Raw genomic sequence first — 21,671 nt, 5'->3', positions numbered from 1 at the left:
AGCTCACCTGCATACACCCAGCATCAGTGGGTAGGGTCTGACACATCCCACTCTGATGAGTCTAGTGTCAGACCTAAGACGAAACGCTGGTTAATAGAGCAAACACCTGAAAAGCCTTACATCTGATATGTTTTTGACATGCTCTATTGGTGAAAAATATCTAATTCCCTCCATGGGAATTTAGAATTTTACATACGAGATGGTGTCAGGTCCCAGCGCGGTGTTGGGAGCCTTGGATAGCTTGGTGGCAACTTGTTCCAGCAAGATGTCGACGATGGTAATGGAGTTTTCGATCCTCGGTAGCCTGGGTGTTCCCTCAGGTGCATCGGTGGTACTGCAGGCATCCCTGGCCCCGTGTATTCCCATGAAATGCACCTCCAGCTCTTCTGTGGGGGCCGTGCAGAAGGGGATTCTGCTTTGAGGACCTGCTTCATCGCTTTCCTTCAATCCACGCGGTAGAGTTGCTGAATACTGGCAGCCTTCGTAGGGTCGAATTTCGGCGTCCCTATGCGTTTGTGCTGGAGTGTTTCATCTCGAGGCCCTTGGCACTCTTCTGCTTGTTTGCAGTGGTTTGGCGTACAGTTCTCTAGCTGCGAACAGCCTCAGTGAGCTCGGTACAGGTGCATTAGAAGACTTCTCACTCCGTAGCACTCTTGAAATTCTCCAGCCATTCCTCCTGTAATTCAGTGAGTTTCGATGGGCCAGTCGAGCTGGTGGTATTACTGGCCTGGCTGGGTGACTGGTCTGCAAGACTGACATCTAGATTGTCGCTGTCGGGTCCATTGGGGCCACCAGCTTCGGTGTCGTTGCCAATCGGGGCCATCAGGATCGTAGTAGTCATTGTGGTCGTGGTCGTGGTTGTGGTGGTTGTCATCGTCCTCCTCAGTGGGTATCGGCGGGGCTCGCTCGGTGATGAGTTCCGTGGCTTTGAAGTATTGCCAGCGCTGATGGTAGGCTGGGGTGATGCGGCCTGGATCTCCAAGGAGCCATCTTCATCCCGGACAGGAGCCTCAGTGGAGCCGGTAGGTCGTTCATTGGTGGGCTGGTAATCTTTGGCGTGGTGTTTGTGGGGGCTGGTCAACTCTGCTTCAGGTGGCGGGATATTGTTGCCTGGGAGCGATGATAGAGTTGTGGCAGTGATCAGCAGGCCAGGATTCTGGGTGTCCAGGACGTTGGAATTGATGTCGGGAAGGATTAGTCTTCGGGGAGGGGTACCAGGTTTTGTAGTTCCAGTTGCAATGCCGCCGTGGATGGTGAGGTGACATCTCGGTGGGATATCTGCTTCAAGCGGTTCGCCTTGCTGTTTCTCCCCCCAGTGCTTCCCGGCCAGCTTCTTTGCATAGCGGTTCTTGCTGGCTGCAGCATTTAAACACCATGTCAAGTTCACTGCCCTTCTCCACGTGGAACTTACGGGTGTGTTTTATGAAATCCTCATATCATCTGAAGTGCAAATTTGGCATGGCCACTTCTCTTTGGTGAACGGGAGCTTGATGTGTAGAGACAATAAACATATTTATGTATTGAATTAGGTGGAAAATAAAAACAAGAATTGTAACAATTAGTGTAGTATGGTGCCGGTGTGCTATCCTCTTCTACTTGAAACAGGCAAAAATACAGCAGCCCCCACATTAAGGGTGTTTAAGTGGGATGCCCACAGGGTGTTGAGGCTTCCCCTGTGTGTAGGGCTATGGGGTACCCTAGCTCCTGCCCCCTCAGGGCAACCTCTCAAATTAATACCTGACCTCATCGTCCACTCACTATCAGTCACTACCAGAAGTATTCATACAATCGCGACTCACTTAAGCACTTGCTCCTCAATCTCTCACTTGTGCAGACACTCAGTTCCACTCTCCCTGTTTTTCTAGATCTCAACCTCTTGCTCTTTCACGCAATCCCACACACTTCCTCACTGTTCTGCGCAATCCCACAATTAGTCTAACACTCAAAATCACTCACAGACACTCTTCTGCACTTGCTCTGATGATTTCAAACAATCCCACTTTTTCCCACTTATCCCAAATGCAATCCTACACTCAAAATCGCTTGCAGATACATCCACACATACTCATTCTATCAGTTCCACACTATCCCACAATTATTCCACAACCAGTCCCACGCAGTACCACACTCAGAATTGCTCGCAGATACTCCCACGCACTTGCTCTACCAGTTTCACATTATCCCACTACCAATCCCACACACAAGTAGGCACTCTTGCACTCCTCCTTGCAGCCTCTGGCACTCTATCACACTTCTCCTAATCCCACTTTCCCCACTTGCACTCCGGCACTCACTCGCACTTGTAGATGGTCTCCCACACTTGTGCAATCTATCCCATGCAATCCCACACTTATCCCACGGTCACTCGCACCCTCCCACTCTCCCTCCCTCACACGCAAACTCACTCACCCCCACTCTCTCTTCCACTCCTCCTTCCACTGTCCCACTCGCTCCCACACCCAATCACACACACACCACTCAGCCGCATGGGTCATCTCAAGGTGAGACCCTATGCCACCAAGAGCCTTGGCCGGCTCGCCGGTCCTTCAGAAGAGCGGGTCTCAATATCTTGAGACGCACAGTGGCCGGGTCTACGCCTCGCTCCTGGTAGTGGATGAGTCATGTAAAGACCACTTAATCGGCCTTTAGCAACCAAGTGAGCACTGCACTTATCAGCTTGAATAAAGTTGTTATAAAAAGCAATTAATCTGATAAGAAGAGAAAATAGGTGGGTAGGAGATAGGGATCTGCGCTCATATGGCCTTCACTTAAACCAGAGTGGTACGTATAAGTTAGGAAATTTGTTTAGAATGGTTATAGAGAGGTACATTCAGGGAAACGGGGTGGTCTAGGGAGCGGTGATGAGGGTACAGGGATCTGGAAGTCAAGTAGGGATGACATAAAAATGTTAGTGTTGAATTGTAGAAGTATTGTAAAGAAAGGAATAGAATTAAGTAATTTAATCGATATATACTTACCAGACCAGTCCAGAAAGCCAAGAATAATGCCATGGGGTTTGGTTTGTATACTTACCAGATATTGTAATAGGAGTTAATTCATGGCTAAGAAATGATACAATGGATGCTGAAATTGTTTCATGGAACTGGAGTGTGTATCGTACAGATAGGATAGGAATGGTAGGAGCGAGAGTATTCATTCTGGCGAAAGAAGAATTTGTAAGCTACGAAAATGTTAAAGATGTCAAACATGAAATTCTAGGTATAGGCTCATCTCTAAAGATAATAGGCAACTTGATGTCTTTGGAGTGTACAGACCAGGAAAGGGTAGCACTGACACTGATTCAGAATTATTTGATAAGGTAATCAGCTATTTGGGAAACGACATGGAAAGAAATGTGATTGTAGCAGGAGATCTCAATTTACCAAATGCCAGTTGGGAAGGAAATGCAAACGACAGGAAGCATGACCAACAAATGGCATATAAGTTAGTATGGGAAGGACAGCTGATTCAGAAAGTGATGGAACCAACTAGAAGGAAGAATATTCTGGACGTGGTGCTGGTAAACCCAGATGAGCTCTATAGACAAACCGAAGTAATAGATGGTATTAGCGATCACAAAGCTGTTTTAGTCGTATTAAATAAATGCGATAGAAAGAAAGGTCTTAAAAGTAGGACTATTAGTCAGTACCATATGGCTGATAATACAAGCATAATATAACCATGACATTTACAATAAGATACAAAAGTTGAAAACTAGAAAAGCAGCTGGAATTGATAGGATTTTTGGGGATATACTAAAGGCAATGAATTGGGATATAATACTATATCTGAAATACTTATTTGGTTAGTGTTTGCATGAAGGAGCTATACCAGATTAATGGAGAGTTGCTATAGTAGCCTCTTTGTATAAAGGAAAAGGTGATAAACATAAAGCTGAAAATTACAGGCCAGTCAGTTTGACATGCATTGCATGTAAGCTTTGGGAAAGCATTTTTTCTGATTACAATAGACATGTTTGCAAAATTAATGACTGGTTCAATACAAGGCAGTTCAGGTTTAGGAAAGGTTATCCCACTGAACCTCAACTTGTAGGATTCCAGCAAGATATAGCAGATATCCTGGATTCAGGAGGTCAAGTGGACTGTATTGTGATTGACCTGTCTAAGGCATTTGATAGGGTGGATCATGGGAGACTACTGGCAAAAATGAGTGCAATTGAACTAGATAAAAGAGTGACTGAATGGGTGGCTATATTTCTAGAAAACAGAACTCAGAGAATTAGGGTAGGTGAAGCTTAAGAGGGGAATTCCTCAAGGCAGTATTATTGGACCTTTATGTTTTCTTATATATATTACATATATATCAATGATATAAGTAAAGAAGTGGAATCAGAGATAAGGCATTTTGCGGGTAATGTTATTCTGTATAGAGTGATAAATAAGTTCCAAGATTGTGAGCAACTGCAAAATGACCTCGATAATGTTCTGAGATGGACAGCAGGCAATGGTATGATGATAAACGGGGTTAAAAGTCAGGTTGCAGAGTTTCACAAATAGGAAAAGTCCTCTCAGCTTTAATTACTGTGGTGATGGGGTAAAAGTTCCTTATGGGGATCACTATAAGTACCTAGATGTTAATATACCGGGCAAGTTGGCGGTGCGGGTAGAGGCGCGCGGCTGTGAGCTTGCATCCAGGAGATAATGGGTTCGAATCCCACTGTCGGCAGCCCTGAAGATGGTTTTCCATGGTTTCCCATTTTCACACCAGGCAAATACTCGGGCTGTGCCTTATTTAAGGCCACGGCCGTTTCCTTCCCACTCCTAAGCTTTTCCTATCCCATCGTCGCCATAAGACCTATCTGTGTCGGTGCAACGTAAAGCCCCTAGCAAAAAAAGAAATATAAGGAAAGATCTTCATAGGGGTAATCACATAAATGGGATTGTAAATAAAGGGTACGGATCTCTGCACATGGTTATGAGGGTGTTTAGGGGTTGTAGTAAGGATGTAAAGGAGAGAGCATATAAGTCTCTGGTAAGGCCCCAACTAGAGTATGGTTCCAGTGTATGGGACCCTCACCAGGATTACTTGAAAAAAGAACTGGAAAAAAATCCAAAGAAGAGCAGCTTGTTTTGTTCTGGGTGATTTCTGACAAAAGAGTAGCTTTACAAAAATGTTGCAAAGCTTGGGCTGGGAAGACGTGAGAGAAAGAAGATCAGCTGCTCGACCAAGTGGTATGTTCCAATCTGTCAGTGAAGAGATGGAGTGGAATGACATTAGTAGACGCGTAAGTTTGAGTGGTGTCTTTAAAAGTAGGAAAGATCACAACATGAAGGTAAAGTTAGAATTCAAGAAGACAAATCGGGGCAAATATTGGTTTTATAGGAAGGGGAGTTAGGGATTGGAATAACTTACCAAGGGAAATGTTCAATAAATTTACAATTTCTTTGAAATCATTTAAGGCTAGGGATGCAGTATACACTGTATTGGCATGGAAATGACAAAGAGATGACGAAGGGTGTTGGTTTCGTCATGAGTAAAGATCTAGAAGGAATCGTTGACATTCAGTATGTTAGCGAGAGAATAATAAAGGTACTGTGCATTTAGGGAAAGAAAAACTAACTTTGGTACAGGTGTATGCAACTCAAACTGGATGGTGTCAAGAGGATAAGAACCAGTTTCTTGATGATTTGGAAAAAGTTATTAGTAAAGAGAGAGTAATCATTATAGGAGATCTGAACGCACAGATTGAGACAGATAGAACAGGATATGAGAACGTAATGGGACCTCATGGATGTGGTGCAAGAAATATAGGTGAACATATCCTTGACTTCTGTATGAGGAATGGGTTGGTGGTTAAAAATAGTTGGTTCAAGAAGAGACAGAGCCATAAGATAACATGATACAGTTGGGATGGACTACAAAAGACTGTAATTGATTATGTCATCTCAGATGAAGAAAGGAGCAGAATGGTAACAGATGTCAGAGTAATACCCAGCGAGAGTCTTGACAGTGACCACTGTCTATTATTAGCAGACCTGAGAAACTTCTATGTGCCAAAAGTAGAGAACAGGAAAATGTCAAAAATCCAAGTATGGGAACTCGAGAAAACAGATAAGAGAACCGAGTATCAGAACCGCATAAAAACCCTGTTACCAGGAGATGAAAGGAAAAATGGAGAGGTAGAATGGACCAGACTAAGGGACACATTGGTTAAGGAAGCAACTGAAGTTTGTGGAAAGACAAGTGTGAAAACCAGGGAGAAAGAAACACCTTGCTGGAATGAAAGAGTGAGAGCAGCAATCAGGGAAAGAAATCTCTTGCAGAAAGAAAGGGATTGGGAGAAAAATAAATAGGATCTTACTAGAGACAAGGCAAAAATCAGAAACCTCGAACAATTATACCGAAACAAGAAACTGGATGTTAAAACAACGGTTACAGAAGAAAAGACCAAGACATGGAATATATTCACTCAAAAACTGGATGAAGACAGCAGATGCAATAAGAAACTACTGTATAGTGTTCAGAGGTAAAAGGAAGCCAATGAATAACATAAAGGCACTTGAAGATGAAAATGGAAATCTGTTTAGGACAGACAGTGACATGAGAGAAGTCCTGAAGAACCATTTCGAATAGACCAGTTCAAGAACAAAATACAGGACCGGAAATCCAAGCCTACAATGAGGAACCTCCCATCACCTGGACAGAAACTGAGACAGCCATAAAATATATGCCTAAAGGAAAATCTTCAGGTGCAGATGAAGTGAATGCAGACATGATAAAGGCAACAGGCATCCAGGGTATGCAATGGCTGCACAGAGTACTAAATGCTGTATGGACAGACAACAAAATACCTGCATATTGGAGCAAGGGTGTAATAATTCCCCTGTTTAAGGAAGGCAGCAGATGGAAACCCACCAACTATAGAGGAATACCACTGCTGTCTCATTGGCTAAAAATTCTAGAGATCATAGAAGGGAGATTGAGAAGCATCATTGAAGTACAGTTAGAGGAGGGGCAATATGGATTCAGAAGTAACAGATCAACAATGGATCTAATTTTTAGCACCCACATGCTGATGGAAAAGTATTGGGAGAAAGGCAAGAACCTGGTCATTGTATTCCTGGATATAGAAAAGGCCTATGATAGTGTTATAAGAAATAAGATCTGGGAGTGCCTGAGGAAAAGAAATGTGCCTGAAGGACTGGTAAGGAAAATTCAGATGTTGTACAAAGACTATAATAAAATAATAATAATAATAATAATAATAATAATAATAATAATAATAATAATAATAATAATAATAATAATCGTATGGCCTCAGCTACCATGTGCAGACATTTCGATTTGACGCCATCTGGCTGTCTGCTCGTCAATTTCGATGTTCCGTTTTACTCTAGGCCCGCTAGATGGCAGACAGAGTAAACCGGATCTCTCTTGGGCGCCTATGGCTGAGATTTAATGAATTTTGTCGGGTAAACACCAAATGTGTCACCAGAGATCTTTTACATGCCGACATTGTACGACATGGAGTATCGAATGGACTTTTTTCCGCCCATCAAAAATCCGACTACCTCTGCCGGGTTTGAACCCCGCTATCTTGGGATCCGGAGGCCGACACTCTACCACGGATCCACAGAGGCTGTGTACAAATTGGGATAGGTCGATCATCATGGTTTAAGACCAAGAATGGAGTTCAGCAAGGAAGTGCACTGTCCCCACTACTGTTCATCACTGTTTATTAGGTACTACTAACATCGTCCAAACTGCGCCATGTTGTACCTCTAACCTATCTTTTACAAATAGTCAATGGAAATTTTACCTACATAAAGTTCAAGTTGAGTAGCACTGTTCTTCAACTACTCCACTTGGAATTAACCAACCACAAGAAGATGCATCATCTAATGTTCCCCCTCCCTTTTACCTTTTTTACAATTTGATCCCCTTTTTCCTTATTTCAACAGACATTCCACAAGCTGCATCTCTTCTTCCGATGTTAAACGAGCCTTCTGATGGTGAATTTATATCGTGAAGTTCCTCAACAGCTATAATGAGACACTCCATGATGATTGATCCATCACTAAATGGTTGCAACTGTTGAGTTATCTGAAAAGCAATCTTATAGGTGAGACATCAGCCACTTAACTGGTAGAGTAGTCAACATCACTACTCACACTTCCTGATAGTTTCTCTACCAATTGTGTGATGATCCACGCTCGTGTCTCTCCCTCATATTTTCCATGTTCATTTGCAGGACACATACAAGAGTTGCCCATACGAAACAGAGGTTCAAAGAAACAGAACATTGTGCCTGCGTTGGTGGATGCTGTGCAGAAGCAAAATGCCTGGGTACAGTTTTACCATGAATTTGCCCAGAACTGCCCAGCATCAATTATTCAATTTTTTTTTTTTTTTTTTTTTTGCTAGGGGCTTTATGTCGCTCCGACACAGATAGGTCTTATGGCGACGATGGGATAGGAAAGGCCTAGGAGTTGGAAGGAAGCGGCCGTGGCCTTAATTAAGGTACAGCCCCAGCATTTGCCTGGTGTGAAAATGGGAAACCACGGAAAACCATCTTCAGGGCTGCCGATAGTGGGATTCGAACCTACTATCTCCCGGATGCAAGCTCACATTATTCAATTTATGGTGGCAGATGGTGTTAGCAGAACAGACTTTTTACAGTCATATGAAGGTTGTTTATGGGAATGAGAGAGTATCATGCTGTACAGTGTTCAGCTGGTATTAGGAATTTCATCATGGACAAGTAAGGATATCCTAAAACCATGTTAAGCACAGAAGGCAGCCTGGTAAGAAAAAAAAAAAGAAGAAATTGAGGGAGGGTGGAGGGTCCCAAGAAGTCATTAAAGAATGGTTCCGCTGACAAACACTGATGCGTTTGCTTGGGGTATTTGTCATCAAGTGGGCCACTAGGACACTTGCTTGAACTAACATATTTAGGCAGATATGTCACCTATACATCACTCTTTACTTCACGTATTCCAAACAAGAAACCATTACAGAAACTTGAGTACTTGACATTAGTTTCTCTCGCAGAGCACCACTGGTTTAATGGTATTTGAAAGAAAATATTTTGAATATTATTTTCAATTATTTAACCTCTGAAAATCTTTTCCCTACCCTAATTACGTATAACATTAACAACAAATTACTCTAAACACTGCTTGTCACTTACCTATGGTAATAGAACAATGCAAAGTTATTAACAAAGTCTGTATTGGACAGATGTACAGTAGAGTCTCGATTATCCGACCTAAACGGGACCTGGAGTACGTCGGATCACCGAAAATGTCGGATAATACAGAATAACTTTGAAAATGACCTAGAACAAACAGGAAGACTATACTGTATTACTATGGTTTACCGTACTCTATTGACTTATCAATTCAATTGTACAGTAGATGCAGTATTGAACGAAAACATTCCAAATGTCTTATGAAAAGAAACTTGTCAACAGTGTCTGCTTGCCTGCTGATTCACGTTTTCTTGGTGCGAGATCCCGCCATCGACGATAATCCTTCACTGCGAGTCATCGTTTTCTCCTTTTGTTCTGCAATGCCTCGTTCTTCTTGTTCATCATCCTCATTTTCTTTAGCATTCACAAAACCAATAATATCAGGGTCAGTTAGTCCAAACAGCTCATCTTGTGCACACCACTTACATCCTCACAGCCAAGAATGCAGTTCAGTAAGGGAACAACGTTTTCCATGTCTTCTTGTACCACCTTCTCTCGATGTTCAACCTCACTCAACAACGTGTTCCAAGACTTTCTAATGTCGTCGTTTCAACTGCTTTTCAAGACTTCATTATCCAGTATGCCACGTCTTTCATGTTATTTCGTTTTAACGTTTCTATCATGTCGTTGCCATTGTCCATTTTCTCTATCAGGATGAAAGGAGTTTCTGCCGATATTTCCTCTTCAATGTTTCCAGCACACCTTGGTCCATTGGCGGCATAATGACGTCATGTTAGGAGGGAGGAACAGTAACACGAACAGGAACATTAACAGAAATGTTTTAAGTGCCCTAGGCTTCTTTGATTTACCGATCATAAGCAATTTTGCTTTTAAGTTCCCAGTAATATTACTACAGGCAAGAACAGTAATTCTTTCCTTATTACGCTTGTAGCCAGGTGCAGACATCATGGCTTGGGCTGCGAGGGTTTTGATGGAAGCATCTTGAAATTCAGCCCAGTCTCATCACAGTTAAAAATCTGATCACCGGTTAATCCTTCAGCAAGAATTATTTCTTGAAATTCCCTTTTTAAATTTCGCAACCTCATCGGATTTAGCTGACTGTTTTTCTCTACAGATATTAAGCTCCCCAATGCCGTACCGTTTTTTCCACCGAACAAGCCACCCAGCATTGGCAGTAAAATTAGGGTCCCATTCATTAAAATCCTTCTGGAAATACACCACCATTTATTGCAGAATGGGCCCAGATATTGACAGGCCTTTTTTCCGGTTTTGAGTGAACCAAAGAAATAGAACTTCACTTACTTTTTCGTACTCACATTTTTCATTGTTTTCCTAATTTTCAGTGCATCACTTGTTGCTCTGGTAGAGCACCACTTTTCAATTTCTTCTCTCTTATGTTTCCAGTCTCCCACTGTAACGCGTCCAACGCCATAATCTGGAGCCATTTTTTTGAAGAGTTTCCCCTTTGTCCAGTCCCTTTAACCCACTCAACTTGTCTTCCACAGAAACAATCACTTTCTTCCGTTTACTCGCCATACTCACAGAGGATATGAAAACTATAACATCCACTCCCAACCAATACTACACTGAACAATGACTGAAAATTTGCTGCACCTGTCCTTGAGAATAACCCGGTCCTACCGCATGACTGCCAGTGCTTGTCCCACGGTCTTACCCTCCACACCGGGTATCCCAGAATTGCCTTCACCTAAAGTTCAAATTAAGACTACCAGTGTCGGATAACATGAAATGTCGGATAAGCGAAGGTTGGTTGAGCGAGACTCTACTGTATATTCAAAAGTAAGAAGAAATATTTTATTATGGAAAACCATTAAAAAGAATTAAAATTAGAAAAATGAAAATCTCACAGTGCAGCAGCCCATTAGGACCTTGGCCTGCCAAAGTGACAGCTGCCTAATCAGATGTCCTGAAGATACTAGAATAATACATGGTCAGCGTGACAACATTCTCAGTTGTACTGCTTAGTTTTTGCGACCAGATCCCCTGCTTCTCCCATCAAACAGTTCTTGAGAATAACGAGAGAAGACCACAGCTATGGGGTCACTGATTTTGTTCAAAGTTTGGAATGTTCATCAGCATAAAAAATTACGAGATGCACGTCTCAGGGTTTGTGCAATTAGCCCTTTAAATTTCACAGTCAGCATGCCTACCTATTGGCAGTTTGCAAGAAATATCTGTAGCATTGTTGGTTTGGCAGTCAGCGTCCTCCTCCACTCCATACTGGTCCTCTGCAGCCTTTTGCTCTTCAAACAACCACCACAGAACCCAAACAGCTGACCTCTTTCACAATCATAACTTCCATTGATTGATTGATTGATTGATTGGACACCCATGTAGCTTATGAGACATATTTGAGGGCCGATAACCTAGTTGTTAAAAACAAAAGTAAAACCTTGGCCTACAAAGCGACCGCTGCTCAGCCCGAAGGCCTGCAGATTGAGGTGTCATGTGGTCAGCATGACAAATCCTCTCGGCCGTTATTCTTGGCTTTCTTGTCTGGGGCCGCCATCTCACCGTCAGATAGCTCTTCAATTGTAATCACATTGGCAGAGTGGACCTCAAACCAGCCCTCAGATCCAGGTAAAAATCTCTGACCTGGCCAGGAATCGAACCCGGGGCCTCCGGGTAAAAGGCAGACATGCTACCCCTACACTGTGGGGCCGGCTAACCTAGTTGTTAGGGCCCTTTAAACAACAAGCCTCATCATCAAAAAGTTCTTGATAAATTTTAAGCACTGTGATGTGGCTATCTGCTTCAGTGGATTCATAAACAGCTCGGATATTCTGTGGCATGAAGCTGTTGTGGAGGCAACGTGGGTGGACCATGTTTCCAACGGTTCAGGCTCATGAAAGGGTTCTTTCCCCATACTGTGAATTTCAGCTGCATTTGCAACATTCTCATTGACGAGAATATTATCATGCACTGTGCAATGCTGGGGTGCACCTCCATGTTGCTCATTGTGATAAATGACCATAAGAATAAGGAGAGTTCCCAAGGCCACTGATGCCTTCCAGAACCCCCTAAGTACTTCAAAAACCTCAAACTCTTCAGACGCTCTAGAGGTACACAGTAAAAAGGGGCTTATTTATATTTGTTCCACTCACTTAGTTTGAACCAGTTCTTCCTTACTAGAGTCTACACAGTTTTTGTGTGCTATAGTTACTTCCAATTTATAATTGTTGCAAGTTTTAAGCTTAAGCTTAATTCACCATATTAATAATTATTCTTTCTGTTTTCAGGTTTACTCAAGATATAGAAGATATGACTGGCTACCGACCTGGTTTCTACTTCCAGATCACTTGGAGGTTACTGGGGCCACTCCTTATGGCTATCATCCTAGTTTCTTCCATCACGCATATGATCCTGAAGAAACCGAAATACCATGCCTGGGATGCTTCCAGGGTAAATATAATGAGAAACAAAATATGCTGGAAGTTCAGAAACATACAGTTCCAAATCTCTGTAATACAGCCTCCAAGGTTGACTCTTAAATACACTTGTTACAGAATTTGACAGAATGTTTTTAAAGCAAGTATATCTATATTTCAAAGTAAACATATTGGAAGGAATTCAAATATACAAAGCAAAGAATGATGACAGAAATATATATATAAAGTAAGATCCAAGAGTTTGTAGACATAGCATACAGTTCCTTACTGTGAATGCTTTAAAGCATTGTTATACAGCCACTTTCAGTAGGTTAGAGTTGTGAACTTGGTGTCGTAGTTAGATTCTGGGTGATGCTGATTAAGATATTAAAAAATCCCTTTGGACAAGTATACACATTTGCCAGCATTCATAAACCTCCTGCAATGCTTCTTTTACTTTACATATCAGTGCAAAATGACATCCCTTCAGATGACTTTTCTCTCTTGGAAGCAGGTAAATGTCATAGGGGGTTAAGTTGGAAGAACAGGCAAGATAGAATTCTACAGTTCTGTGTTTGGCAAAAGGAAAACCTCAAAAGACCAGTAGGGATTGATTAACGGATGTGTTGTAATGGAACATAATCAGTGTTCACTTGGCCACATCTCAAGCTACTTACGGGATGGACTCCTGCAAACATAATATCCAGATACAGCTTGTTTATCCCTAGTAGAAATTAATTGTGAAAGGACAGTCAGTTCCTAGGGGAGAAAAGAAAAATATTCTAGCGTGACTTTCTCTTTCTTGCGATTCTGCCAGATTTTCTTCAGTTGCAGTAAAGACCAATTTCCGTGTTAAAGAAGCAAGCTTTGATTGAATATCAAACAAATAGCTTCCAGTTTTCACCATTTGTGATTATCTTATATTAATAATAATAATATTAATAATAATAATATTATATATAATAATTTTATATATAATTATTTATTATTATTATTATTATTATTATTATTATTATTATTATTATTATTATTATTATTATTATTATTATTATTATTATTATTATTATTATTATTATTATTATTGTACACATGCAGGATTTTCTTTTTGGATTGTGGAATGCCATTTTGGTCTAACAAACACATCAGCTGGACGACTCATTTTAGATTGGAGTTAGTTGTATCCAGCCCTCTTTTCATAGGTCTTCTATGTGGGCATTGACCACATTGGTGTTGAGAAGAAGACTATACTGGGGCTAAGATCATCATTTGTGATTGGATTTGATGTTGTAGATTCAACGAGCTGGTACTAGAAAGTTTGGATCACAAGAGCTTTTTTTTATTAACCCTTGTCAAGCAAATTAGATTTTGGTTGTATACGTAATTCATTTTTATGACTTTATTGTTAACAACCACAGATTCTCGGAAAATATAAGTAGTTTAGTGTAAATAAGCCGTTCATATCTAATTTTATCTGAATAGATTGCAGGTACCTATTTATTCTGGAAGAAATAAATACTCAGCTGCTTGTTTGCATGCAAATGTGGCACAAGGCACACCACACTGTAGTTTTCAATAATGTCACAAAACACTATATTTACGTTACATACACAAAACTTGTTTGTAATTCACTTTCTTGCCTACTTCATAATTCAGTATCTCTAATACTACAGTATAATTATTGAAATAAAATATTCATTAATAGATATACATAGTTCACTATGGGCCGGTTTCATCAACGTCGGTTAAACCTTAACCCCGAGTTACACAGTTTTAACTCTTGAGTTTGACTATTCATTGCGTTTCATCAAGGAGGGTTATTTTTAACTCTAGGTTAAGACCGGAGTTAAGTTAACCCCTCCTTTCACCTGGGTTAAACTGTTTATTCGAGGTTAAAAGCAACATGGCCACAGTAAATCATGCATTTGATGCAGAGCTGCTTTATTTAGATTTGTTAAACGGTGTTCCTAACAGAAATAGGCCTATAATAAGAAGGAAAGACTTTGAAAATCTATCTGAGGAACAATTTCTGAAGAGATAGGCTTCAAAAACCGTCGTCAGTAAATTCGTCGATGAAGTTCGCGAGAGGTTAGAATACACAGCTGATCGAAACAAACTTGGGCTTGCGAACTAAACTAGAAACTACATTGACCGTAATATAGCAACAGCAGTATTATACAATATTGCTGTGGAGACCCGAGATTAACTTCCCCCACAGGACTTGACTCTGCGTAAGTATCTCACAGGAAGGAGAAGGAACACGAATGTTGGAATTGAGAATGACATCATTCTTCACATTGATAACGACAGCACTTCAGTGGCATATAGGAATGCAACTGCACACCACCACTTCAATAGTACAACACTTATGAACATTATACCGTGTATTACGTAGTGGTTATACAGAAATGCATTGCTTTCGTGTGTGTTATTGCTGTGAAGGTGTGCCAACTTTCAAAACAACTCTTGGCACAGAGAAGCTAAAATTTTTATAGAACTGTTTTAGTTGTTTCGTAGATCGCACTGTAACGTGGGCAATATTATTAAATTCTCCTGTTATTCTTTCCCATGTATCCTCCTTTTCTTTTAATTGTATACCGTCAATCTTCTTGCATTCTATAATACTTCGGTACTCGGTGGCTAATTCAATAAGTAATGCTTTTTCTAAAGCAGAAAAATTCGTGCCACTATTTCTCTTCTGCACTTCTTCCATTTTTCGTTCAAGATCACGAAAGAATAATATCTACCACGGACCTGAGGAAGAAAACGAAATACAGCGCAAGAAATAAACAAAAGAAGCACGCAAGAAGTGTGTTCATGATCTCTGATTTTTAGTCACTGCCTCCTTGATTATTAGGACAGCTGTTTCCTGCGAGGGTTAACGCGGTGTTAGTTAACCCTCTGCCGAAATAGCTTGGTGAAACGTGTGACTTGTAAGAATGAGTTAAAATATTAACCCTAAGTTAACAAACCCAGGGTTAGAGAATATTTAACCCACGTTGATGAAACCGGGCCTTAGTGTCGGAATGGGAAGCAAACAAACTTTATTTATGTTGTAAACTAGAATTGTTTCCAGTCCTAGTTCCTAATTTGTAACCTTGTACCATTCTGTGCTTTCCTCATCACTGTTATTGACTTTCTGTCAAAATTCTGATGATTAATTCCACCAATAATACCTAGGTACTCATTGTCTGAATCTGTCCTGTCACTTATGTTGTTCTCACACTCACTTGCATCAGTTTCAATTCTTCCACTTTTTCACCATTATCACTCATTTTTGAGAAATCATCAGCACTATCTAGTAATTATGATTCGATTTCAGACTTGTTTTGAATTCCATTTCGGGATATAATATAATCTCTACAGTAACTAAGACACGAACATTTGCAATGTCGACAAACTTCTGAAAAGAACATCACTGTGAAAATTGTGCTTAGCAGCAAAACCTTCTTTCTTTTTCATTCCAAATCCCTGTATGAAGCCTAACTAAGGTCCCTGTGTATTCACTCCTGACATCTACCGACTAATATTACAAACATAATCTAAAACATACAATCGCGAAAGCACATAATTTAAAATTCCAGATAAAGAATTCTTTCACTCTCATGAGAGCAGACGAGTTCCGGATAAACCATGTAACGCTCGGCTAAGGTTATTTAATTTAGAAACCACAGCCATTCTTTCCTTTGTTTCGAGATTAAGTGATGAAGGACCCCCCTCGCGCCCCTACACGTGCACGCATGCACATACACAGTGTGCATTAACAATGTTTAAAGACAATTCTGCAATTCTGGCAAATGTATTATGGTGCTATGTTACATAATTAATCATGGACTGTGATCGCATTCAATGTTCAACCATTACTGCTCATTATTGTTTATGGATTCTTGATCCTCTCTTTAAAATGTCATTATCACTCGAACATTATCCTACATTCACTATCTTTCCATCGAAGAATCATCATGAAGTATGCAAGTTGCTTTTAAAACTCCACGTTTCTTACTTCATGCTAAAATAATTCACTTAATACTTCTTCATTCCTTAAATGAAACCTATATACTGAATAATTGTATTTATTACATTTTTTTTTTAAAATACATAAATTACCGAGCTCAATAGCTGCAGTCGCTTAAGTGCGGCCAGTATCCAGTATTCGGGAGATAGTAGGTTTGAACCCCACTGTCGGCAGCCCTGAAAGTGGTTTTCCGTGGTTTCCCATTTTCACACCAGGCAAATGCTGGGGCTGTACCTTGATTAAGGCCATGGCCGCTTCCTTCCCACTCCTAGCCTTTTCCTGTCCCATCTTCGCCATAAGACCTATCTGTGTCGGTGCGACATAAAGCAACTAGCAAAAAAAAACAATTATAAAATACAATAATTGCTGAATAGGTTGCATTACCTGGTGAACGCCTGGTATTTTATGTTTAATGAGAGAAAGTCTGTTTTTGATTATTTTCTATAAATTTCTGGATGAGCCAAAGGGATTCATTGATATGATGGTGGTTGTGTTTCCAGGGAGTTTCTGTAGAGACCGACTATCCTGACTGGGTAATGGGGATTGCTGGGATGATGATTGCTGCTGGTGTTCTCCCAATTGTCCTTGTGTTCATCTTGAGGCGGTTCCAGTGTCTCAAACTTGATGTCAGCATCCACCAGGGCTCAATCAAGAGGATTGACACAACAGTCTCCACCAAGGAGATGATGGGAGATGTTGATGTGAGTTCACTTGTCTCCTACCGTACTTGCTTATTGCAATTTGTGTTGTTCACTATCTTTCAAGAAATTAAAATAATTTGCTGTTGATACTCATTTATTTGTATTTGCAAACTGTGATGTTCATTCTTAATCATCCTTGTTCTGTCAGTCCTAAGACAATTAGTTCAAGTGGAGAATGAGCAAATTCTAGAAGTTCCAACAGCATTCATATAAATATTGGTAATTGAAGTTGCTCAGAATTTGTCCTCACAGAGTCTTTCTTCAAGCTGCTGCATAAGTGCCACAACCCAGTTTTAAAAATGACATACAGACATCTATATAATGTAATTTATTATTGATATTTACCCTAACTTTCAAAACTAACTAATTGTTATGTGATTCAAGTTGGTTTCCTTTATGGAGCCGAGGATAGTTTTCAATTAGCATTCCTCCATTCTCATTCTCTAAGCCATTGAATCTGCCACTTGTCATGTATCCAGTTGGAATCTGACATGACACAGTTCTTTTGCATTCAGAGGATTCCACATTCTTAGGTGTCTCATGCTGTTCAGATAGAAAGCACTCTGATTTCAAAGATAATTAATATTTGTAGAAATAGGCTTATGTAAATACAGGTGATTTCTTATAGAGCAGTTTAATGCCTGCCATCTACACACTAAAGTTCAATACACTTCAGCAACCTATTGAATTCAATTTGCATTTGATTATCAGTTTTGGTTTGTTAGATTTGTTAAGTCTTCTGGATTTATGCTGTGTAAAATGAGACAAACTACAAGAAAATATAACATTTTACAGACATGTTGCTCCACTTCCTCAGAAGATATTTGCAATTTACTTTTTCATTAAACATTAAGTCGTGCGAACAGTTTGTCACACAGCATAAACTCAAACATATTAATAGGATAAACACAACAATATGCCAGTGGAGGAAGAAGGAGCAACAGATAGAAGAGAGAGGAGAAAAGTACAAATGTTAAAACACGAAAGGACAAGGACATTCTCTACAACTTCATATACTGCCATCTTGGAAGTACTCATAGAAGGGCTCTTCTGATAAATCCAGTTCCTTCTTCATAGATTTCTTCTCAGCCCCTGATGATTTTGTTTCTATTTTGCAGTTTTATCAAAAGGGAAGGCTTTAATACTCGTTGAGGAGCCATTGTAACAGATCTTCAGCCTTCATGTGGGAAGTGTGGGATAAAAAGAAAGAAGCTTTACTCATTTCCTACATCTACCTCACCAAGACTGAAGATCTATCAAGATGGCTTCTCAATGGGTGTTGAAGACCACCCTCCTGCAAAAACCTGGGATGCAAAAATGAGCTTGTTGAGGACTGAAAAGAAATGGATGTAGAAGAACTGGGATTGATGAGGGGAGATTCAATCTACAGAAGAAGTCTGTTATAGTAAGAATTCATAATGCCGAAAAAAGTACTCACTATACTGGATTGTCGTTATATTTGATTTTTCGTAAAAATCGGGAAAAATCCCATACCCATTAAAATCAGTATGGAACGGTAATCACTTTGTTCAAAACTTGGTTTTTCGCAGATGATTTCTGTACTATGGCTTACTCGTTTGTTATTTTTCAAAATCCAATACTATGCAAAAGTGTGTGTTTAATTTAATTCTGAAAATATTGTAGTGTCACTCCAGAGGCTTTTGTGTCAAACTTTTCGGTTTTCTTCTTCAAACAGGGTCACCTAACCTAACCATATTGTAATCACGAAAACATATTTCAAGCACACATAGAGAAACCTCCTCACTATAAATTTACATGGGAATAGCCTTTCCAAAATTTAACTAGACATGAGAAAATATAAACTATCCTCTGAAATCGGTGATGTACTCTGACATATCTTCAGGTATAATACATTCTTACTTAATGTCAGTATATAACATTAAAATTAAGTGAGCGTTTACTTCAGCCTTTATTTTTAACAAGTTAACAACTGCTATCGGACATGTTATTTACGCATTTATTACAAAAACCTGTTCTCCACTTTCATTTTGATTTTTCTGTATGGAACAGCAGTTGACATCGCCTTTGAATGTTGACAAAAGAGCTCACTAGTGGATATAGAGATGATCGATCGCATGCAATATAATTAATGGGTGTATAATGTATGAACGGAAAAATTGTGCATGCTTAATCGCTCTTTTAATAATGGATGCATCAGCGATAGGGCTCTCGCTGTAACCAAAGGATAATACACAGTTTAATATAGGAATTTTGAAGGGACAGACAAAAACTTCCATTACAATGGTTTTTTTTATATATGCTGTACTCACTGTAGCAGACTTCTACTGTACTTCAAGGCAGCAGGATATGAAGACATTGAAATTGCACTTGTCCTTTCATGTTTTCATATTTTTTTGTTCCATGCTCCCTCTTTTCACACTGACCTGTCTTTGTGTTTATCCTATTCTTTGTTACCTTTATTCTTATCTTCCTGCATATTGACATAACAGTAATTTTAATTACATTATACTAATATCACTCTTAATCGCTCAGAAAAGAAGCTTATAAATATTTTAAGCTCTCTGAATTTGATAATCAATTATGAAGAGACGTAAATACAAGATGATTGTTTACCAGATCTCTTCATTGTAAAACTTTTAAGTTTCATTATCAGTCTTTGATATTCAATTAGAATAGTAATTATAAAACTAAAATTGAACATCAGCTTGCTTTGAACATGTACTTGATAGTTGTTAATCAATATTATAGCCATTACTTTTAATTTCTTGAACTTAAACTGAAGACTACCAGCGTGATTCTTTTTATGCTGTGTGTGTGTTTTTATACAGGTGCTGTTGCTTTACTTCTAACTACTATAATATACTGATTGTTGTTTGTGCCTTTTTTGATAACTTCTGCTTCTATATTATATGTGACTAACTACTAAAATATGCTTTTTTTTTTTTGGTGAGTTTTATTAGCATATTTCTCACTTTTCATACGAATCTATATTCTGTAAATAATACTTTTTTAAAATGAAGATTATTGTAAATATTTTCAAGACCAAAGTAAACATCATATTATGAATAGGGTGACCATAATTGTAGAATATATAAATTGGCAGTTTAGCTCAGTTCTGTAACAAGTAATGAGCTTCCCTAGTTGAGTGATACGTGAAACATGATACTTATCAGTTAATCTAAACGTGACTGAACAACTGGATTTCATAACGTTCTATTTGCCACTTCTTTTAGAATGAGCATCTCTCGATAAATATCCACCTAACTTAATTGTAACGTTCCAAAAAATAACTGAAAAAGAAAAAAGAGGAAAATCTTAGTCATTAACGAAGTTTTAAAGGGTGCCTACATTTAGGTTATTTGGTTATTATTGTGAGAAATACCTGTTCTACATAAACATTAATACTAGAAAAAGAAGAACTGAACTGTCCCTTTTATAATAGTTAACTTAACTATCTGATTAAACTTCTTCATTAAGTTCTCACTTCACTGTTTTCAACAGGATTATTCCAAATAGACTGATATTTAGTCAGTCGGGAAAACAGACCAGACAGTTCTACTCTTGCTAGGTTTAGTGAACTCGTGCATTTATTGGTAGCCTACTTGAAGGACTTGGACTCACAAAATCCCTTCAGTTCATCTACTGTTACTATGTAAAATATGTAAGTAGTGGAAAGATAATCAAAATGAACAGATTTGCAAAAATATCAAAAAGAAGAAGCTTGGAAGGATAGAAGCTTATACACAAGGGATAAACATAATGATAGTCTAGTGTGGGCAGAGGTATTAGTAATAAAGGAGGGACAAGGACAAATCTGAAAGCCTATAAAGAAAAGGACATATTCCAAACTGCACACACTGCCATTGTCATAAATGGGTGCACAACAGTGTAGCTTATATTTGGACCAAAACAGTTTTTCCTATTTACTTTGTCATACCCAGGTTACCTTAAGAGCAGACTTATCACTTTTCATTCAGGTGGTTATTGCCTTATCATGTCATATACTAGATTCTATATCTGTTGAAGCAGAACAATACATCCATTTTCTGAAACAAGACTGTTTACCAAGGCAACTTATGGTCACCCTACTAATAATTTGCAATACATCAGAAGTAATAAACAGGAAATAAAGGCTGTATTTTATTATGTACTTGCTCAAGAAAGCTGATCACCACCTACTTTTTGAATGTATTTCAGTGTATCCCCAAATTACATAAAATATTAGGAATAATTGTCACATCTTGACTTGACAAGATCAACCTACTGTCTCGATCCTTCCATATCTGTCTATGTGTGTGTCTTAGTTATAGGCGGACGTCTTGGATCACCCAAGGCCCCCTTGCTCAGATGTAATGTGATTCGTCCTGTAACACTAATGATTAGAACAGAATTAAAAGAATTAACACGTGAGTTGT

The 21,671-nt window shown here is 39.4% G+C and overlaps 1 protein-coding gene across 1 annotated transcript in view; it reads left to right on the top strand.

Moving 5' to 3' along the window:
• LOC136876317 (sodium- and chloride-dependent transporter XTRP3) overlaps window positions 1–21,671 on the top strand; it is a 385,847-nt gene that overhangs the window by 328,027 nt on the left and 36,149 nt on the right. The window contains exons 9-10 of the mRNA XM_067150163.2: window positions 12,433–12,595; window positions 17,074–17,274. Of these exons, the coding sequence (XP_067006264.1) occupies window positions 12,433–12,595; window positions 17,074–17,274 (364 nt within the window). The remainder of the gene's footprint in view (window positions 1–12,432; window positions 12,596–17,073; window positions 17,275–21,671) is intronic.

This window comes from Anabrus simplex, chromosome 6 (assembly GCF_040414725.1).
Source record: "Anabrus simplex isolate iqAnaSimp1 chromosome 6, ASM4041472v1, whole genome shotgun sequence".
In the NCBI taxonomy this organism is placed as follows: Eukaryota; Metazoa; Arthropoda; class Insecta; order Orthoptera; family Tettigoniidae; genus Anabrus; species Anabrus simplex.
The sequence above is the reverse complement of the archived record's forward strand: the minus strand, read 5'-3'. Positions and strand labels throughout refer to the sequence as shown.